The 20,670-nt window shown below is 47.1% G+C and overlaps 1 protein-coding gene across 1 annotated transcript in view; it reads left to right on the forward strand.

Annotated features, from left to right (window-relative positions):
* Positions 1 to 20,670, forward strand: part of SHANK3 (SH3 and multiple ankyrin repeat domains 3) — a 589,500-nt gene that overhangs the window by 481,129 nt on the left and 87,701 nt on the right. Inside the window, exon 17 of the mRNA XM_090041443.1 lies at positions 3,723 to 3,847. Within this exon, the coding sequence (XP_089897569.1) occupies positions 3,723 to 3,847 (125 nt within the window). The remainder of the gene's footprint in view (positions 1 to 3,722; positions 3,848 to 20,670) is intronic.

Genomic DNA, 20,670 nt, shown 5'->3' on the forward strand with positions numbered 1-20,670 from the left:
GCTGATTGCGTTAAAGCAAAAACGTACCTCATTTGGTTACAGCCTTCAAGGCTAGGCACAGAAGTTACACACAAAATGGTTTAAGTGATCAGAAACAGGTTTAAACCTGTACCAAAACAGAAGTTCAGTGCACTTAAACCACTTACAACATGGCCGAAACCAGCTGAAGATAAACCTGGCTGGATGTAGTATCAGACTTAATTGATTTGGGTCAAACCAGTGTATGGAACTTGTGTCCCAGACCCCTTCCCGGTTCAAGTTAACTCGCAGTCCCCCAGCATCCCAGGGTGTTTTGCAGCCCTGGGTTGGCCCCACCCCTCTGCTCCTCCCCTGGGACACTGTCGCTGCTCTGGCTGGCAGAGAAGGAGGTGTGGGGGTGGGAAACCCGCGCGTAAACCCCAGCCAGGGTCTGCCCGGCGGGGGTGGAGCAGCCCCTCAGCGTTTTCCCCTGCTCCCCGCCTGAGTGCAGGGGCAGGAGGCATGGCCACATGCAGGCCAACCTGGCACACTGAGGTGGAGGGGGTTTAAACCCGCCTCTTCCCTCTCCTCAAGGGACCCCAGCTGGGGTTTGCCCTGCGGGGACAGCCCCTGCTGCACTTCTGCCCCCCTTGCTCCTTGCTCAAGAGAGGAGAGAGCAGTCCTCCCCCGGTTTTTCTCCCTCACTCAAGTGGAGGGTGGAGAAACTTCACTAAAGTCCAAATACACTATGTCCACTGCATTCCCTTCATCCACCCAGCTGCTTTGTTGAAGAAGGAGATCAAGTTTCTGTGGCATGGTTTGCTCTTAGCACCTCAATGCTTGCTGCTTATGATCAGCCTTTACTCTTACAAATGGATGCTTCTTTACAAATTGTTCCAGTAATGTCTTGGGTACTGCACTGAGGCTTAACAGTCTATAATTCTCCAGATCCTCTTCTTTGTTGTTTTTTAAAGACTGACATTGACCCTTCTCTCTGGTGCCTTGCCTATCTCCCACGACTTTGGTAAATATAATTGTCAAGGGCTCTGAGGTCCCTTCAGTTGGGTCCTTTAGTATCCTCAGATGAAGTTCATTGTTCCTGCTAACTACAATTACTTCAAACTGATCAAAAACTCTGACAGTCTCTTTCATCACCATGGCCCTCAGCCTGAACCCTTTCTTGGCTATATAATCCTTGTTAGCCATCTGGTTACAGGTTATTTTTTCATGAAGACAGAGTCAGAGTAACCAAGCAGCTCAGTTTGCCTTCTTTGCATCTTGTATTACAAGCTCATTTTGGCTATTTCATCACTGAAGACAGTGATACCTCCAAACCTCTTCCTGTCTCTAATGGAGTAAAGGGTTGTGTTCCAACTCCCCCGTTGTTTTTACACTGAGAGCTGCCTTAAGGCATTTGATTAAGGGAATATATATATATCAAATCTATATATATAATTCCCTTAATCAAATATATATATATATATACATAGATTTCATAGATTTCTTAGACATCAGGGCTGGAAGGGACCTCGGGAGATCATCGAGTCCAGCCCCCTGCCCAAAGGGCAGGAAGTCAGCTGGGGTCATATATTTCCTTAATCAATTATTTCCTTATATATATTTTTTATATATATATATATATTAGGGGTGCACCAGTAGAGATTTTTTGGGCCGATACCGATAGCCAATTTTTAACACACCATATTGGCCAATACCAAGCCGATTGCTTTCTGATGATCTAGTTATGTCTGAAACAATGTGTATCCACCTTGTTGAAGAAAAGAAAGCTGAAAAGGAAATTTAGGGAAGAACAACTGGAAGTCAGCCTGATATTTGCTGGCTTCCAAATGGGGGAAAAAAAACTCCTTTAAAAAATTGCATTCCACAGCCACATTACAAATCATAGCAAAATGAATGTGTGTTGTCGTCATCAGCAAAAATAGACGACTGCTGTATTCTGTGTGGGGTAAGGCTGGGATGGGGGAAGATGAGGAGTGGTTACTCAGTTCCAGGACGGCACAAACAAATCAGACTACATGTTACAACTGATACGAGCTGGCTGGTGTGCAGCCACCAAGGGATGGAAGAACATGCTCAGCACGACCTCATCACAGTGGGAATATGTGGAGGCCACTCAAAGAAGGGACATTTCTGAGCTGTTACCTATCCTAGAACTGTCCCTGTTCTCCCCACCACTTTCAGCTCGACCCCTGGGTTTGGGCTCGTTCCTGAATTAGAGCAGTGCGACATGGGGCAGCTGAAGCTACATCCCCAGTTGTACCCTTGGAATCCAATGCAGCAGCTCAGGCAAAGGCTTTAGCAGCAAATCCAAATTGGCCTGGGTCTGTGGTGCTCTACTTAGGCATGTCAGTGTCTAGAAATTAAGCACCTCGCCTCCAGAGCGTGATCCAGGTTGGCAGGAGAGAGGGGGAGTTGGATATCGTGTAATCAACAGAGAGAAATAGGCCTTATGAAAGAGTGAATCTGAGTGCTTAGGGGCTGGAAAGCAAGGAGCCAGCCACCTGGAAATGCTAGGTGCAGGCATGGGCCTGAACCCCACCCTCAGACCCTGCAGCCTGAGTCAAGGCTGCACGTGAAGCACTCCCATCCTCCCTGGGTCCAGCGCACCGAGGGAGGGGGCTGCCTGGCCCAGCACCCAACCGAAACGGGGCGTTGAATTCAGTGCTGGTGCCATCGCTGCTGGCGGGGACGTGGCTGCGCTCCCACTCGCAGCCCACCCTTCCCAGCAATCGGCTCCCTGCCATCGGGACAGCCTGGGTCACTTGAAGACATTGCTGGTTAAAAGGGCCATCGCTGGGCCACACAGGCAGGCTCCCTTGCACTTTCTCTCTTCTTGGCCCTGCATATCTTGCAGGCGTGGCTGCCCCATTGCCCACCTCAGCCAGCGCGTGTCTGCAGACGGGTTCTCGGGGCAGAGCAAGACATAGGCAGGTGCGTGCTTGTGCTGCGGAGGAGCCCCGGTCCCCCATTTGCTGGGCAAGTGCTCCAGCTGCTAGGCAGCTTGCAGAAGCCTTGACAACACTGTTTCTACCCATGAGAATGGTCGTGGGCGTGTGCATGAAGGCTGACAGGCTTAACTTGATACGATCCGGCATTAGGCATCCACAGAGCATGCCTTGTGGATCAGGGTTGGAGGCAACCTTAGGCACCTTCCAGCTCCAGTCTGAATCAGAAAGGAGCGTGGGCTACATGCTTGATCCACATCCCTCCCAACATGCTCACCAGCCCAAGTCTGCATGACCTCACCCTGAAAGGACGGTGAAGGAGGACGGGCTGAGAGGCAGTGTCAACTGGCAAGGGCGCAGAAGATGGAGGATGGATAAGGAGCTGCTCTGTGCTGAGGAGAGATTTCAGTTGGTGAGAGAAGACCTTTCATTCATACTAGGGAATCCTACTTAGATATACATTTAAACCTAAAGACCCCTGCGACCTCTTGTCTGTCAGAAGCGCACTTTGCTGCCTGTGCAGTTGTAGAGGTGAATGTCACCTAGGGACCTGTGGGGAGGTCTTGGGGGTAAGTGAGGTTCTGGAGGCCAGTACAGAGTCTACGTGGAGAAACACCTTAGAGAATTAAACATGCAACCCTGGTTTATCCCAGGACTTGGAGCAGTTTGGGCTGTTTGGCAAGGACACCTGTCCATGTTTCCCGTGAGCCACTTAAGCTTCTGGAAAGATTTTTTCTAAATGTCACCACGCATACCGTCGTCTGACTTGTAACTGGAGGTCCCTTTCTTGTCTTTCAGCGGAGACTCCGATTGAGGAGTTCACCCCGACCCCCGCTTTCCCCGCTCTCCAGTACCTGGAATCCGTGGACGTGGAAGGTGTGGCCTGGAGAGCAGGACTCCGCACCGGGGACTTTCTGATAGAGGTAAGTCTAGAGGCTGAGGAGGAGGGGGTGCCAACCAACATGTTATTCTGTGCATGAGGAACATAAATCATGCTGGAAACTACCTCCTGTCTTAAAGCACTTTCAGGGCTAAGCATTACTCATTATTTAAATGTCTTGGAATACCCCCCCGACTCGTCTGCTTGGGAAAATAAGTCAAAAACCTCCAAGCTCTCCACCAGTGATAGCGCAGCCAGGCACAAGTGCAATCGGTGGTGCTTCGTATTTCACCAGTAAGGAAATAGACTGGCATGTCTCCTTCCACTAACCAGAGTCCTATATTACTAAAAGTCAGAGACAGAAAAGATCTATTTGGTGTCCTTCCTGGAGACCAGTGCAGGATTGTTTATTACCAAACAGTAACTGGAGCTTTGTCCAGGCTGCTTTGAAATTACAGCACAGACAGCAGCAGGATTGACCTGGCACAGTATTGTCCTGTTACAGCATCTCTGTTGGACTTAGGAAAGTCATGGTCAGGCAGTTAGGAGGTAGCTATGCACTGCTTTCACCCTGTGTGAATGACACTTTTCCATGTGGCCTTTCCTGATTACGTTGGTGCTGTCATTCAGTGCTGCCATATATTGAAGTATTAGAACAAAGGTAATATTATTACCCTTTGTTTTGATGTATAAGCAGACTCACATAATGCAGATCCGCCTTGGGTAAACCCCACTGAGTAGTATAAAAAACGACTTGCCTTTCATGCCCATATACCTGAGCGCTGTATAGCAGGAGTTAGCACCCTGGAACCCAAACCCTTAGCCAATGATAATGAGTTACCAAGTGCAAGAAGCATACCCAAGCATGGGGGAGCGTGTGGGAGAAATCACGGAGAAACTTGTTTGAACATTTAAATTCAAGACCTGAGCTGAGAGCCTTGACAAAAGTGCTAGCTGTGCAGATAGACAGGAAAGACATTATGCACAAAGTACCTTAAAGAAGTCACCAAGGAAGAAGTTGAGAGGGGTTTTTTTCAAAGTGGAGGGAGATTAGGAGCTCTGTCTTGGTCATGTTGACCTTGACAGGATGCCTAATCATCCATGAAATGTCAGAGAGACAGGCTCAGATTTCTGTATGAGCAGAAGGCAATGGGTCTAAAGCAGTGAGGCAGAGTTGTGAGTCGTTCACTTGGAGATGCTAGTTCAATTTTGGCCTGTGAGTAAAATGAGTCAGGTAAGATACAGAAGGAGAAAACAGAGGCAAGGACAGGACTCTTTGGGATCCCCACAGAAACCTGCAGAGGGGCAGAAGGGAGGAAGTAGATCTTCCAGAGTATATACTGTAGATGTGATGAGGGAGACGGGACAAGCCAAGAGAGGATGGGGTTATGGAGGCCAAGGGAGAGTAAAAGTTCAAGAAAGGTCTGGCCAATTGTAGAAGGAAGCTGAAAGGTTAAGGAGGATGAGCGTGAGCACCGGATACACACAGGCTATTAAAGAGTGGGAAATGTTGGGAAGGGACCAAAGAGAAGAGAAATCCAAGTGACCTTCCCAGAGTTACTTTCTTCCTGACTTCCCACATCAGGAACTTGGAGGTGAACCAAGCCAGGTACAGACATTACACTTGTACCAGTACAAGATCTGGAACCGGTCTATACCCGTAACAGAACAGAAGTTCGGCACACAAAACCGGTCTATACACATAACAGAACAGAAGTTCAGTCTGTGCAAACTGGTTTTTAAATGGTGGAGCCCAGTCAAAGATTTGCTCCCCACCCTCCTCACCTCCCCCAGGGCAAATGTATGTTCTGTGCACTACCGATCTAAACTACGCCACTTACCAAAAACCACGTAACTTAGATCTGTTCCGCCTCAGGCTTTTTCAGTGTCTGTACCTAGCCCCAGTGGTGACCCAAGGACTAAGATGTTTGCTCTGTGGAATAATGACCTACGCCCCAATGGAAGAAGGAGCCGTAGGAAATGGAGTCATGGAAAAGTAGAGCTGGGAGGGAGCTCCAGAGGTCACATCTAGTCCAACCCATGCCTGAGGCAGGTTCCGCCCTGTCCAAACCAGCCCAGACAAATCATAATTTAAACTCTACATAAAACAACTATGAACCCTGACACAACACAGATCTAACATGCAAACCTGCCACAGGGAAAACAGGGAAACCACGGCAGCCACTGTCCTGCTTCTGTGACATATCAGTACATGCTCAAGAAATGCCAGGTAGAGGCTGTGCCCCCCATCCACCCCACCCCACCCCAACCCTGGTTCAGAGGAAGGCAAAAACAACTTCACTGTCCATATCAGTCTGACATGGGGTAAAATTCCTTTGTGACCCTAAATATGGCAATTAACCTGATCCTGAGCAGAAGGGGCAAGACCCTGTAGTCAGAGCCCTCTGGTTTTTATCCCAGCAGAAGCACTGGCACACCCCAGTCGAAGTTCCGAGCCTTGGCTGCCAACAGCCGATACCTCTAGGAAGGCTTAAAAACACTCTGACACATATAGCAGAAAAGTGGGGCAGAGGGAACCAGCAAAGTCCAGACCCATGGCAAATCCTCATAGTAGAACATAGGCATAGTTATGGCTAGATCACCCCCAACCAGTGGCTGTCCTACCTCTTGAACCCCTCCAGTATTAGACAGTCCTCACCATCCTTGGGCATCTATCCCACTACCTCCCTGCTCTGACAGTGAAGAAGTGTTTCCTGAGATCCAACCTAAACCTGCTTTGCTGCAACTTTAAGCCATTGGTCTATGTCCTGCTCTCTGCAGCAAGGAGAAAAGGTGCTTTCCCTCTTCTTTATGGTAGCTTTTCAAGTATTTGAAGACTGTTATCATGTCCACCCTTAAGTGCCTTTTCCGCAAGCTGAACATGCCCAGCTTCTTCAGCCTCTCCTTGTATGACTTGCTTTCCAAACCCTTTTTGTTCTTTGTTGTCCACCTTTGAACCCTCTCTAAAATCTCCACTTCTGTTTCAAAATGCAGTTCCCAAAACTTGCTCTAGACCAGGCCTAACCAGCGCTGAGTAGAGAGGCACTATCACCTCCTGTGTGTTGCACTTAATGCTTCTGTTGATGCATCCCAAAACCTCACTCTCCTCTTGTGTGGCTGCATCACATGGCAGACTCATATTGAGTTTGTGATCTACCAAGACTCCCAGATACTTCTCCACATAGATGCCATCCAGCCAGAAGTCCCCCATTGTTTATTTGTGTTTTTCATTATTCTGCCCAAGGTGCAGTACTTTGCATTTGTCCTCATTAAACTTCATCCTGTTAGATCTAGCCCAACTGTCCAATCTGCAATTCCTTCTGAATTGCACTCGTATCCTCCAACGTGTTCACAATCCTGTGCAGTTTCATGTCACCTGTAAACATGCTCCAGAGGCTTTCTATGCCAGTATCCAAATTGTTAATAAACACATTAAACAGCACCAGGCCCAGGACAGACCCCTGTGGGACTCCACTCGAAAGCTCCTGCCATTCTGACATGGACCCGTTAATAATTACCCTTTGCTTGCAACTATTGAGACAGTTACTTGCAGACATTAAATGAAGCTAGACAATAGGCTGAGTTTTTCCTTAAGTACCTCTCTGTAATTTGTGGAAAGAAAAAATGTGTTATCACGGAGAACTGGTTTGAAAGACATGTGTTGGTTGCTCTATTCAGCCAGCAGGTAAACATTGTTAGAATTTTTATAAACTTGTAATTGTTTTCTAACATCTGATATTATTCTAGCTTAAACCTCATTCTTCTGTATAAAGACTTATTGGTCGCTGGACTGGAAGTTAGTGGGTGCCTAAGGATCAGTGTTCATGACCCAGTTGCATGCATTATGAACAGAGATGGTCTCAGCTGGTAGGCCTTCAGTGCTCCAAAAGGAAAAGGTCCAACTTTCTAACACTGAGAAAAATTGTTTAAGGAATGTATTGGAAATAGGCATGAATGAAATATGAGGTTTTTTTACGAGAAGTTTACCAGATGACCAAAAAGTCTCAATTCCATAGTCACAGAAAGGGCAGTTTTAGATAAAATCTAAGCCTCAGGAAGAGAAGTGAAGGCAGGAATTAGAAAAAAAAAACTGCTTTTTTCATCTGTGATATCTGCACATATAGCAAATGCCATATTTATTCAAGTGTAAGATGAGTTTTTTCCCCACAATAAGCATGGGGAAGAAAGCCTCTTATCTTATTTGCATACCAGCAACACCTCACCCCCTTTAAAAACATTGTCTATCATTAAACTGCAGCTAGAAGCAATGTGCTAAGTTATGGAAACTGACTTCCTGCCCTTTGGGCAGGGGGCTGGACTCGATGATCTCCCGAGGTCCCTTCTAGCCCTGATGTCTATGAAATCTATGAAACCAACTATGAAGCTGACTAAATGCAGCTCAGGCTGGATATGCCCATGAAACACCTGACCCACAATGGGCAAACACACCGATAAGAACTTCTTATGATGATAATGATGATGATGATGATAATGATGATGAAAGTATCAAAAACTTAAAACCCTTCTTCCATCTGCTTAAGTTGTTTTACAAAGAAAACTACATTAATTACAGGGCAACAAAACAATAAAGTATTGAAACTTAAAACAAGCTTCCATCATCTTATATTACCTTATAAAAACTACATCAACTAAAAAGGAAAAGAAACAATAAGGTGTCAAAACTTAAAGCATGCTTCTATGCACCTCCAAAACTTCAACAAATAAGATCAACAGAAAACCTAGAACATTTATACATTATCCAAAGATTCCATTAATCCAGAGGCCTGGACACCTTAGTTTCTTAATACTACATTATTCCCGGTTGCCTTCCAAGCTCATCTGTTAATTCCTATCACCCCTTATCCCATACATGTTATGGGATTCCTATCACCCCTTATCCCATACATGTTAATTCCTATCACCCCTTATCCCATACATGTCTTGTCTTAGCCCCTATCATGGCTTTCCTAGCCAACCCATGGCCAGCTGCTATAGCTCTGCCACCTCGCAGGCCTCATCCTTAGGGATCTACCTAAATCGTGCTGGTTTTTGCCTCCCACCACGGATTGGCCGAGGGGACTGGGTGGCCCTGCCATTTGCTGCTGATTGGCCAAGGGGCCCCTGCAGCCCTGCTGCTCAGGGAGGCAAAAACTGCAGCATATTTAAACCCACAGTTTTTGTCTCCCAGCTGATCAACAGCAAGCAGCAGGGATGCTGGGGTCCCTCCACCAACCAGTGGCAGGGGAATACATGACAAAAAGAGCAAAATTATAAGAGTGGTTGTGCAGCGCACTTCTGGTGTGATTTAGGTAGATCCCTACTCATCACCTTTTCATCCTCCTAAATCTGCTAGGTATTGCTATTCTTTTCTTTTCCATAAATTCATCACCTGCTCCTTACCTAGTTCTCTGGTGTCCCACCAGCAATACCACCCCAGTTCATTCAAGCCCAAATGCAAGGTATCTTCTACCGACAGGTCCAGTTGTTACAAGGCTATTACATTTCTTGCCCTCCACAGTGCTGCAAGAAAGCTCACTACAGCACCCTGCACAGAACCGCTTCGAGCCTGAGCTGGCTCTTAGCACCCAGGCTGCTTTGCCTATCTGGTATGTGTTTGCCTCCACTCCTAATATTTTGATTGGGCCATTGTGACCTGTTACCCCAGTTTTACCATTCCTTCCCTTTTCCTCACCACCAGGCACTTTTTTGTATATTTAGTTTTGCCGCCAGTGCCTTTTCATATTCATTTGTATGTCTCATTGCCTGTTCTAGGGACGTGGTGTCTCTTGCTAAGATATTAACATCATCCATATACAATGTGCCTTTTGCTCATGGGCCCTTTCCTTCTGGCACACACTTGATCACATGGTCTATCCTGATCTTTTGCACCAGAGGCTTGATGGCACAGATGAATATGTAGGATTCACAACAGAGCACCCCTTTCTCATGCCTGATCTGACCCTAACTTATTCCATTAGATGGCCATTCACTTGTATCCTAGACCATGATCTTTTGTATAGCCTCAGTCTAACTTAGAAACTTTGGGGGGGAACCCCATCTTGTTTAGATTGCCAAACAGGAACTCGTGCTCCACCTGGTCGCATGCATTTTCTAAATCAAGATTCAGGCGTGCCACATTCAGTCCTCATTCCTGACAGTACCAAATCACATCTCTTGTTAGTAGCAGTGTCATAGTTACTGCTCTACTGGACACTGTGCAAGCCTGCTTACTGTGGACCACCCTCCCCATGCTTTTTTAAAATCTTGTTGCTGACATTGTTACACAAATTTGCAATAGCTCAAATTAAGAGTGAGACCTTAAAAAGGGGGGTAAGTCAAAATGCCATGTTTATTGATTACATGAAACAGATACATAAGCTTGGACACACCAGTCATACGAACAAACATACAGACAAAACCACTCCAGTAAGTTATTATACTTACCAGCAGATGTTACTCAATATTAACACTGGATGGCCGGAGCCAGGCTTATTGAGGTTATGAGCGGGGTATACAGGCATGCATGCCTGTGCTCCATGAGGTTGCAGAGACTGGATTCCCCATCTTGGCTTGTCTGCATCTCACTTATGTAGAGATTTCAAGTCTTTGTTCGGCATTGGGTTTTTACCATGCTCAGCTTTTAATTAGAGGTTGTTTCTTCTGGTTATCTCAACTTGAGGTCATTCCAGTGTATCTCCGATGAGGTCATTGCAGTAAAGTTCGTTATCTCAGAGTTGGTGTTTCAGTTTTGATCTTTGCTTGAAGCATTGTGTTTTTTAAGCATTGTAGTTGGTATCTCTGCCTTGATGTATTGTGCAGTTCAAATGGCAGGATATGCAAAATTCCTTCTTCTTTGCACCTGATCACAGACAAGTTCTTCAGCCATCCATTAAGTAGCTTAATTAGTTTACTGTCTAATAACTTATACATTGGCACCTTGTTGCTTGCACAATCAGTTAAATCTTTTTCTGTTTTCGTGAAAATAGTTACCATTCTTTCACCATTCACCCTCTCACACAAACACTCACGTACACGTGGCATACGAAGTTCGTCTACTCATGTCAGGCAGGGAACAAGCACTAAATGGAGTTTTAGTTGTTCCTAAAATCATAGAGGTTTATCAGTTCAATACTGTTATCATTTAAACATAATAAGTAATATGCAAAAATTCATACTACAGCATCTTGGTCATTATTTTATAATCTAGGTTCAGTAAGTGATTGGCCTCCAGTTCTCCAACTTGTCCCACTCTCCTTTCTTGTACAATGGCATTATTATTCCTGTGTCTATACCTGCCCCCAGCTGCTCCCTCCAGGCACCCCGGGAACACTGCTAACAGATCCCCAGAAGTCCTGTAAAAGCCTGCTTGGAGCCCATCATTCCCTGGGTCCTTTCCTGTCTTGAAGGTTGACATTGCCTCCCATGGTTGTTCCAGCATCCACACCTTCTCTAGCTGATGCCTCTCACTTTCCTCCACGCTCACCTGTAAACACTGCCAAAAAAGGGGAATCAAATGCTCCCTGATGCAGCACTCTGCTGGAGTACAAATTTCGGTAAAACTCCTTTGGTATTCTCAGTCTCTCATCTGTCTTTGGTAGCCACGCTCCCCTCTCGTTTCACACTGCTGTAATACTATTTTTCTCTCCTTTGGGTAAAGCAAGAGGACTATTCTTCTCTTTCCTACACTCAGGCAGCCTTCACAAGAAAGGTGTTTTTCTATCCTTTCTCTCTCAACCCCTCTTCAATAGGTTCTTCATGTCACTGATTTCCCCTGCTACCAGGAACTCCTTTTCTGCTAGTCATAGGAGATGCTGCAAGTCTGTGTTGCAATCTTGTAAACCTCTTCTGCTTTTCCCAGACCCATCTTTACCCCACATTCTGAAAACATTTTTGCAGTCTTTCTTTAACATCTTCCTACTCTGCTTATATACATTCCTTGCATTGCTCCCCATTCTTCATAGCAGGTTCTATACCATCTGCTCTTGTTCATCTTCCAGTAGTCTCATATTTAACTTCCACTGCCCTCTCCTTGGTGTTCCTTGCTCTCCCCCTTCCAACACTGTCCTCAGTGGCAGGGAAGAAGACCGATGTTCTCTCTGCCGCTTGGACTTGCCAGTCTACAGACCCAAAAATGAAGTCTGTGCAGGACCATGAGCCACCCACCGCATCTAATCTAGTATACCTGCACTCAACTCTAGACACTGCCTTTTAGCTGTCCTGTAGTTTATGCTCCGCTGCCATCCTTGCCAGTATCTGTGAGGTCCTATCTAATGCTGAGGTGTCGCTCCCCATCCTGTCTCCTTCCTTCAATATATAGTTAAAATCTCCAACCAGTGTGAGAGGCAGTGCTCCCAGTGGGAGGATCACCAGTTCCTCTAAGAGGACACAGCTCACCTCCCACTCAGCTGGTGCGTAAACCTTGTGTTGTAGACCTTTCCCCTCCTTTCTCCGCAATCACATGTAACCCTCTTCTTCCAGTTATCTCCTGATAGCTTATTAGCTGCAGCTGTGGACCTTTAATTAGTACCACCACACCTGTCACCCTGTTTTCATTGCTGCCCGAACACATGGATGGGCCATGCTTCCATCTTCCTATAAAGTCTTTATACTCCCTCTGTCCTGAGATCCCACATTCCCACAGGCATATCATGTCTGCCTCCATCTGATCCAAATACTGCCCCCTTCCCCCATTTCACATGGCTGTGGATGCTCCTACATTAACTGATATTAGCATCACAATTGTATGTGTCCAAGAAGTTACCCACCACCCTCCAGGACCCGTCTGTGCGCTAAGGTCCAGGTCTGGGCATTACTCCACTTCGATTCCAAACTCGAGACTGATCCTTCCTTCTCCTCGTGTGTTCTTCCTCCTCCACCTTTTCTTTTCGCCATGTCCATTGCACGCGACAAACGTTGTATTGTGCCTTCTTCTAAGAACTCTGCTCTGGCAGGGCTTTGGCTTCCCTCTGTGGGACCCAGTGAATCTGAGTGCCATGGGGCTAGGCATGGACTGGTGGGGGAACGATTTGAAAGGAGACTCCTGTTGTCTGTTCATCTCCTTTTCTTCCCTCCTGCATCTCTGCCTCCTCTCAAACACGTGTCACTCTGGTTTCCACTTCATGCATCGTCCAGACCACTCCATGTTGTTGTTATCCTCCTCCTCCTCTCTCTTCTTCCCCCACTCCCTTCTTTTTCCCTTCTCTTAGGTGAGGCTAACCCTTCCCACCTCCAATCTTCCTTCCCCTAATCCTCGCATTGTGCCCTCCCTAGTTCTTTCTGATTCTTTCCCTACCTCCATCTTTTCTACTCCTCTCATCCCTGCCTCTTCTTCCCCTCCCTGTCCTTCTAACTCTTTGCTCTTCCCTCCTTCTGTCCCTCCTGTCTTCCCTTCTTGCCTATTCCCTTTCCCTTTCTCCTCATCTCCTCCAATTCCTCCACCATGGGCCCTCCAGTCTATTTTCCCCTGCCTCATCTGCTTCCTCTTCCCTCGTCTGTGCCTCCTCTGCTCCCTCTCCCCACCTCCCTGCCCACTTTCCCCTGCCGTACTCTCTCCCCGTGTCTCCTCTTGACTGTTTTTCCAAAAGATCTGGGGCAGGTGCAGAACACATGACTTGATTCTCCACTCAAATGGCACTTCTGTTCCTCCTCACACCCTTGCACCCTATGAGACTTCTCTCCACATGCCATGCAAATCTCATATGGGCAGGCGATTGCCAAATGCCCCTCGTCTTTGCACCTTAAGCATAACTTTGACTGTCCATAATAAATCACCAGTCCTTTGTGGAGCCCTAAGGCTCTTTCTGGAGGCAGGTGTCTTACCCCACCTGTCCCTATTGAGTCCACCCAGAGTAATATTGAGGCTGTCCAGGCCCCAGTCCATACCCGTCTGGGTCTCAGACCTTGTCCACATTCTCCACTCTTTTGCAGTGCCTCGATAGCCAACATCTTTTATCCTCCTCTTCAATAAAGGCTACATACATCTTAATTGTCACTACTCTTTCTTGGGTCACCTCAACAGCCACAAAATCAAAATGTGACAGGCCAGGGTCTTCTCGACATTCCTTCTAGGTCTCCCAGAACTTGTGGTATGCTGTCTCATGTCTAAATGTTATCTCCCAGTCCTCTCCATGGACCAAGACCTTGTAGTGGTGGAGAGGCTCATGTATCCCAATGATCCTCGGAGGTATCTTGTCCAGAATCTCGCTCTCCGCTCAGAGTCGTGCATGGTGAACAGGCCTGAGGGCAGGTTCCAGACAAACCCCAATCTGGCAGTCTCCAGCCACAAATTTGCAGGTAGCCACCGGTAACCTGATGGTTGTCTTGCACCTGGGTTGAGACAGGGGTGCAATTTGACAGCTGCTACCATGACTGAGCAGTCCTCTTCAGGATCTCTTCTGCTCACCCCACATGGGGAAGTGGCTAGAAAAGGTGCCCTAACCCCAGGCTGTCTTATCTGTTCCTGACTGGATAACCACGTCCAGTGGGATCCTTGTCTCTGCAGTCGAAAATGTCATAAGAAGACAATGATTTTTACAACGTGGAACATTCACACCTTGATGGATAACTAAAAAAATGAATGATGAGAAAGAAGAATTGCCATCGTCTCCAGGGATCTAGTGAGGTACAGCATCATAATTGCAGCTCTGAGTGAGACACAACAACTGGATGCTGACAAAGATGTCGAAGAACAGTCCTTCTCAAACCTTGATCATGTACTGACTAAACTAGTAAAGAGGACAAGATCATTCTCCTTGGTGGCTTCAGTGCCAGAGTTGGGTGTGACCTAGGACTCCAGAGGGGCACCGCTGGGAAGGAGGGGTAGGGAAAGCCGACTCCAATGGCATCTTTCACTGAGCAAATGCACAGAGCGTGGCCTTGTCATCACAAACACCATCTTCAGACAGAGTGACAAATAAAAGACCACCTAGAGGCACCCTCATTCTAAGCACTGGCACCTCCTCGACTATGTTATTGTTAGGGCCCGTGGTCGAATGGATGTCTGTAGCATGTGAGCCGTGCAAGGAGCCAGTGACTGACGAACAGATCACCATCTTGTCCTCCAGTTTGCTCCAAAACACCAAAAACAGTCAAAAGCAATGTGAAGGACTCTCAGCACCAAATTTCTTCGAGACCCAAAGGTCTGTAAGGATCTTCAAGAGTGCCTCCATGGAAAGCTCTCTGCCCTGTCCTGATTTAAGGGTGGAGGGAAATGTTTTGCAGTGAAGAACTTGATGCTTAATTGGTTATCTTATCAAGATTGAGAGGCGACTTGGTTAAAGTACTTTTGCTGTGAGAAGAAGCCCACAACTAAAGGGCTGCTGAATCTAGCAGGGAAAGGTAGATCCACAGCTGGAAGCTGCAGCCAGATCATTTAAATTAGAAGTAAAGTGCATGTTTATAACAGAGGGTAGTTAAATGGCCATTGAACGCACTGTTTAAGGAAATGGTGGGTTTTTCTCTCTCTTAATTGCTTCACATCCAGACTGGAAGTCCTTTCTGGAGGTATCCTGCAATCCAACTCCAATTATCTGATGCTTTACAGGAATAAAAGAGGAAAATCTTTACTTCTTATTGTACAGCAGGCCAGAGTGAATTTTCTAGCAATCCCTTCTGCTCTCAGAAGCTGTGACTGTGAATATTGGTTACTTGTATGGGCACTTGTACATTGGCTAATTCTTTGTCTATTGTGTTCATTTCTGTGATCCCTCCACCTTACAGTTAAATCGTGGGCTGATTTCTTGTAGGTACTATAGTCAGAATAATATGAAGGAAGAGAGGGAAGCAAGGTTACAGATCAATTCAAATACATGTCTGACCCTTACTCAAAAACTTGTCTCTGGATGCCAGATCCCTACCCACTTACCATCATCTTCAGGCTCCCCTTTTTGGGGAAGTTAATTGATTGGAAAGTCACCCCAAACCTCCAAGCACATCTGAATAACATCAGCTTCCTGGACCCCTGCCAGTCTGGCTTTCATCCTGTGTCTAGCACAGAGATTATGCTGATAGCCCTGGTCAGTGGTCGTCCTTTGGGGATCAACCGGAGAGATTGTGTCCTGTGGATCATACTAGGTCTACCAGTGGCCTTTGGTACAGTTGCCCATGAGATGATGATCAAGCATTGATATAACCTCATGAGTGTTTGTGGGTGAAGCAACTGAATCTGAATCCAGACAAAGATGGAGGTGATGGTGGTTGTCAGACTACCTGACTTTGGAGTGGTGGGGGTGGGGATTGGGATCCCCGTCACTGATGGGGTACAGCCTCTCCTGTTCACTCACAGTCGTGGCCTTGCCGCGCTCCTGAATCCCCTGCTGCACCTGGATTTCCAGGTGGCAGCAGCAACTAGCAGCACCTCTCACCATCTCCATCTGGCGAGAGGGCGGCTACCCTTCCTTTCAGATTTGGATCTGGCCACCAGCGCCCAAGACTTTGTCACCTTAGCTAAACATTTTAACAACAATCTATTTAATACTTCATGTATTTGCTATCGCAGCTTTCTGTATCTGGTTCCAGACGGATTTCAGCACTAGGGTATGGGCTTCCTGTGCAGTGCAAATGCAGGCTTCCATTATGCGAAACCTGCCTGACACTGTAGTAGGGCTGCCTGCTCTGAGTCTCGTACACACAGGAGGCCCACATATGTCACAACCATTTCGGTTCTCTGATAGCGACATATGACACTGTGGCCGGGACGGGACCTAGGGGTGCCGTGAACTCCCCTAGCGTCCCCTACCTACCGTGCCAAATCGGTTTCAATGCACCCTCTTCATCTCGCCCACCACGTCTTTGATGTTAATGTAGTAAAAGGGAGGCTGCCTTTTTACCCTCTTTGGCACGGTGCCCTGAGATGTCCCAGTCCATGCCCTGCCTTTGCTGACACGGTGCACTCTAACCTCTGGGGCTACGCGTGGGCCCTACGGTCACCCGGGCCCTCACGGGCTCTCTGCCTCGTCTCCATTGCCTTCTGCTGGACTCTTTCCAATGTGTCCACATCCTTTCTGTAGTGGGGCGGGGGGGGCACAACTGGACACAGGACTCCAGATGTGGCCTCCCCAGCGCTGAATAGAAGGGAGGAATCACTGCCCTTGATCTGCTAGCAACAACCCTACCGATGCAGGCCAGGATGCCGTTAGCTTTCTTCACAGCAAGGGCACACTGCCGGCTCCTGTTGCTTATTGCCCACTGTCCCCCCCAGGTCCTTTTCTGCAGAGCTGCTGCTTCAGTATGTGGAGTAGGTGGAGACTTTTGACATTCATTGGTTTAAGGCATCCAGTGATTCACCTGCAATTTCCAGTCAGCCCAGTGCTTCACCACCCTCCTAATGAGAAAGTTTTTCCTAATATGCAACCTAAACCTCCCTTTCTGCATCTTGAGAACATTGCTCCTTTTTCTGTCACTTCAATCTGGGTGAAGTTCTTAGCTTGAGGAGTGGTACACAAATCATCTGCATAAATAACATTTCTCATGCCTGGATGAAATGGTTGAAGGTTGGTGTAGATGTTAAGCAGTATAGATGCAAGTATCCTCCTTTGAGGTGGGCCATTCCTTTGTTTTCACTATCAGCTCTACTTCTTGTGTAACTCAACGTGGAACCAGCAATTTTCCAACAAGAATCATATTACTTGTATTAGTTGGGAATCTTTTGTTGTATCATATATATATTTTAAAGGAGCCTCCAATGGTTTACAGCGTCATAAGCTGCTGATAGGTACAAATATGGCACCAGTCACCATCCCTTTTTTGAAGCCATCTTCGATATGCTGTGTGATGTTTAATAATTGAATGATATGTAATTTCCCTAGTCAGAAGCTAGCTTGCTTGGGGGTGAGATGTTCTTTGACATCCAGTGACAACTAATTTAAAGTTAGTTGGGCATTCAAAGAGTTTGTCAAGGTGACAAAGTAGAGTTATAGGTCTGAAGTTCTTTGGATCTAAGGGCATTTTCCCTGTTTTAAGGAGTGGTACAATATGCGCTTGCCACCACGTCTTGAGTACTTCGTATGTGGTCACGCACATGGTACAGCAGGAGGAGCCAGGGCCTTGTCATTGGTCTTAAGTGTTTTTTTTGTTCTGTGTGAGCATCATCAAGGCTGGTGGCTTTGCCATCTTTAAAAGTGTTTATTGTAGCTGTTAATTCAGCCATTGTAAAATGTATCCCAAAGTGATAAACCTCCTGGCTGTCTTTTCTCTTGGTTCAAATCTTGGGTTGCTTATTTGTTGCCCTCCCATTTTCATAGATTTCATAGACATCAGGGCTGGAAGGGACCTCGGGAGATCATCGAGTCCAGCCCCCTGCCCAAAGGGCAGGAAGTCAGCTGGGGTCATAGGATCCCAGCAAGATAAGCATCCAATTTACTCTTGAAGGTGTTCAATGTAGGTGCTTGAACCACCTCCGATGGCAGACTGTTCCAGACCTTGGGGGCTCAGACAGTAAAGAAATCTTCCTTATGTCCAGCCTGAAATGGTCTTGCAGTACTTTATGACCGTTCGACCTCGTCATCCCTTGGGACGCTCTGATGAACAAATGTTCCCCCAGATCCTGGTGGTCACCCCTGATAAACTTGTAAGTGGCCATCAGATCACCCCTGAGCCTGCGCTTTTCCAGGCTAAAAAGTCCCATGTCTCTCAGCCTATCATCGTAAGATCTGTTTTCCTGACCTCTGATCATGCGCATGGCTCTCCTCTGGACTCTCTCAAGCTTCTCCACATCCTTTTTGAATTGTGGAGCCCAAAAATGGATGCAGTACTCCAGCTGCGGCCTCACCAAGGCCGAGTACAAGGGGAGAATGACGTCCCGGGATTTGCTCGAGAAGCATCTGTGGATGCACGCCAGCGTTTTGCTCGCTTTATTAGCCGCAGCCTCGCATTGCAGGCTCGTGTTCATCTTGTGGTCAATGATGACCCCCGAGTCTCTTTCTTCTGTAGTGCTAACCAACGTAGCACTGCCGAGCCCATAAGGATGCTGCAGGTTTTTCCTCCCAAGGTGGAGAACCTTGCATTTTTCGGTGTTAAACACCATGAGGTTCTCTTCTGCCCATTTGCTGAGCTTGTCCAGGTCAGCCTGGATCACCTGCCTATCTTCTGGCGTGGATGCTTTGCCCCAAAGTTTGGTGTCATCGGCGAACTTGGCCAGTCCACTCCTGACTCCAATGTCCACATCATTAATGAAGATGTTGAACAGGATGGGTCCCAGGACAGAGCCTTGAGGGACCCCACTGGTCACAGGGCACCACGATGAGTGACTGCTCTTCACCCCCACATCCAAATCATTGATAAAAATGGTGAAAAACACTGGACACCAACCCCTGCGGGACACCACTGGCCACTTGTTACCAAGATGACACAGATATGTTCATTCAGACTCTCTAGGTCCTACCCCGCAACCAGCTCCCCACCCAGCTAACTGTCTCGTGGTTAAGCCCACAGTCCTCCAATATTTTTCACAAGAACATCATGGGCTACTAGATCAAAGGCCTTTTGGAAGTCAAGGTATACAATGTCAACCTCCTCTCCCTTATTCAGGTGGTGAGTTATCCGATCATACAAGGAGATGAGGTTGGTAAGACAAGACCTGCCCTCAACGAAGCCATGCTGGCTGTCATTCAGAATCCTACCTTTTGCAAGCCTCTTGCATGTAGACTCCTTGATGAATTTTTCCAGGATTTTCCCTGGGATAGAAGTTAGGCTGATTGGCTGATAGTTACTTGGGTCCTCCCTCCTCCCTTTCTTGAAGATGGGCACAACACTGGGCCTCTTCCAGTCCTCAGGGACCTCTCCAGAGCACCACGAATTCTGGAAAAGTTTCTCCAGAAGTCCCACGATGACTTCAGCCAGCTCCTTCAGCACCCTTGGATGAAGTTCATCCAGTCCTGCTGACTTATATTTGCCTAATTTTTTCAGAAGTTCACATACCAGTTCTATGGTAATAGTAGGAAGCCAGTCATTCCTACCCTGCTCCATCTGTACCCTGGCTGGCATGATTTTTCCCCTTGGCCCAGTGAAAGACCAAAGCAAAGTAGTCATTCAGGATTTTGATTTTTCTGAGTGCCAGTAACCAGCCGTCCTGAGTTGCTGAGCATTGGCCCCACACTCCCATTTGTTTTCCTCCTGTTTCCTACATACCTAAAGAAGAACCTGCTGGGGTCGTTCTTGCAGTTTGACCCAGAGTGTTTCGTTTGACCCCAGTATTTTTTCCTGCCATGGCAGGGGGTTGGATTAGATGATCTGCTCAGGTCCCTTCCAACCCTACCTACTATGAAACTATGAAACTTCTTGTTGTCTTTGATCTCCATTGCTAATTTTAATTCAGCTGCCACCTTAGCCCTTTGAATCTGTTCCCTACAAGTATAGGCCATTGTTGTATGGTCCTCTTTGGGGCATGCCCAAAGTTTCCATTGTTTGTACGTCTCTTTCTTCTTTCTTAAGAGGACCATGATATCCTTGTTTAGCCAAGAGGGCTTTCTGGCCCTTTTGTTACCTTTCCTCCATGTGGGAATGGATTTCCTTTGTGCTTTGAGGAACATGTCCTTAAGGAACGACCACTCTTCATGCACTCCTTTCACCTTCAGCCCCTGATCCCGCAGCACTTTCCCTCCTAGTAACCTGAGTTTGTTGAAATTTGCATTTTTGAAGTCCAGTACTTCAGTCCTGCTGTCTAATTTGTCTGCCTTGCAATGGACAGTGAGTATGATGATTTCTTGGTCACTGTCACCCAGGCTACCTTCTATTTTTAAGTTGGTCACCAGGTTGCCCCCCCTTGGCCAAGACCAAGACTGGGGAGCATTACCTCTGGTTGGCTCATGCACCTCCTGAGTCAGGAAAAGCTCCTTGATACAGGTCAGGAAGGAACGCAACTGATCCCAC

This window comes from Crocodylus siamensis, chromosome 4 (genome assembly GCF_052110815.1).
Source record: "Crocodylus siamensis isolate JL-2025a chromosome 4, ASM5211081v1, whole genome shotgun sequence".
Taxonomy (NCBI): domain Eukaryota; kingdom Metazoa; phylum Chordata; order Crocodylia; family Crocodylidae; genus Crocodylus; species Crocodylus siamensis.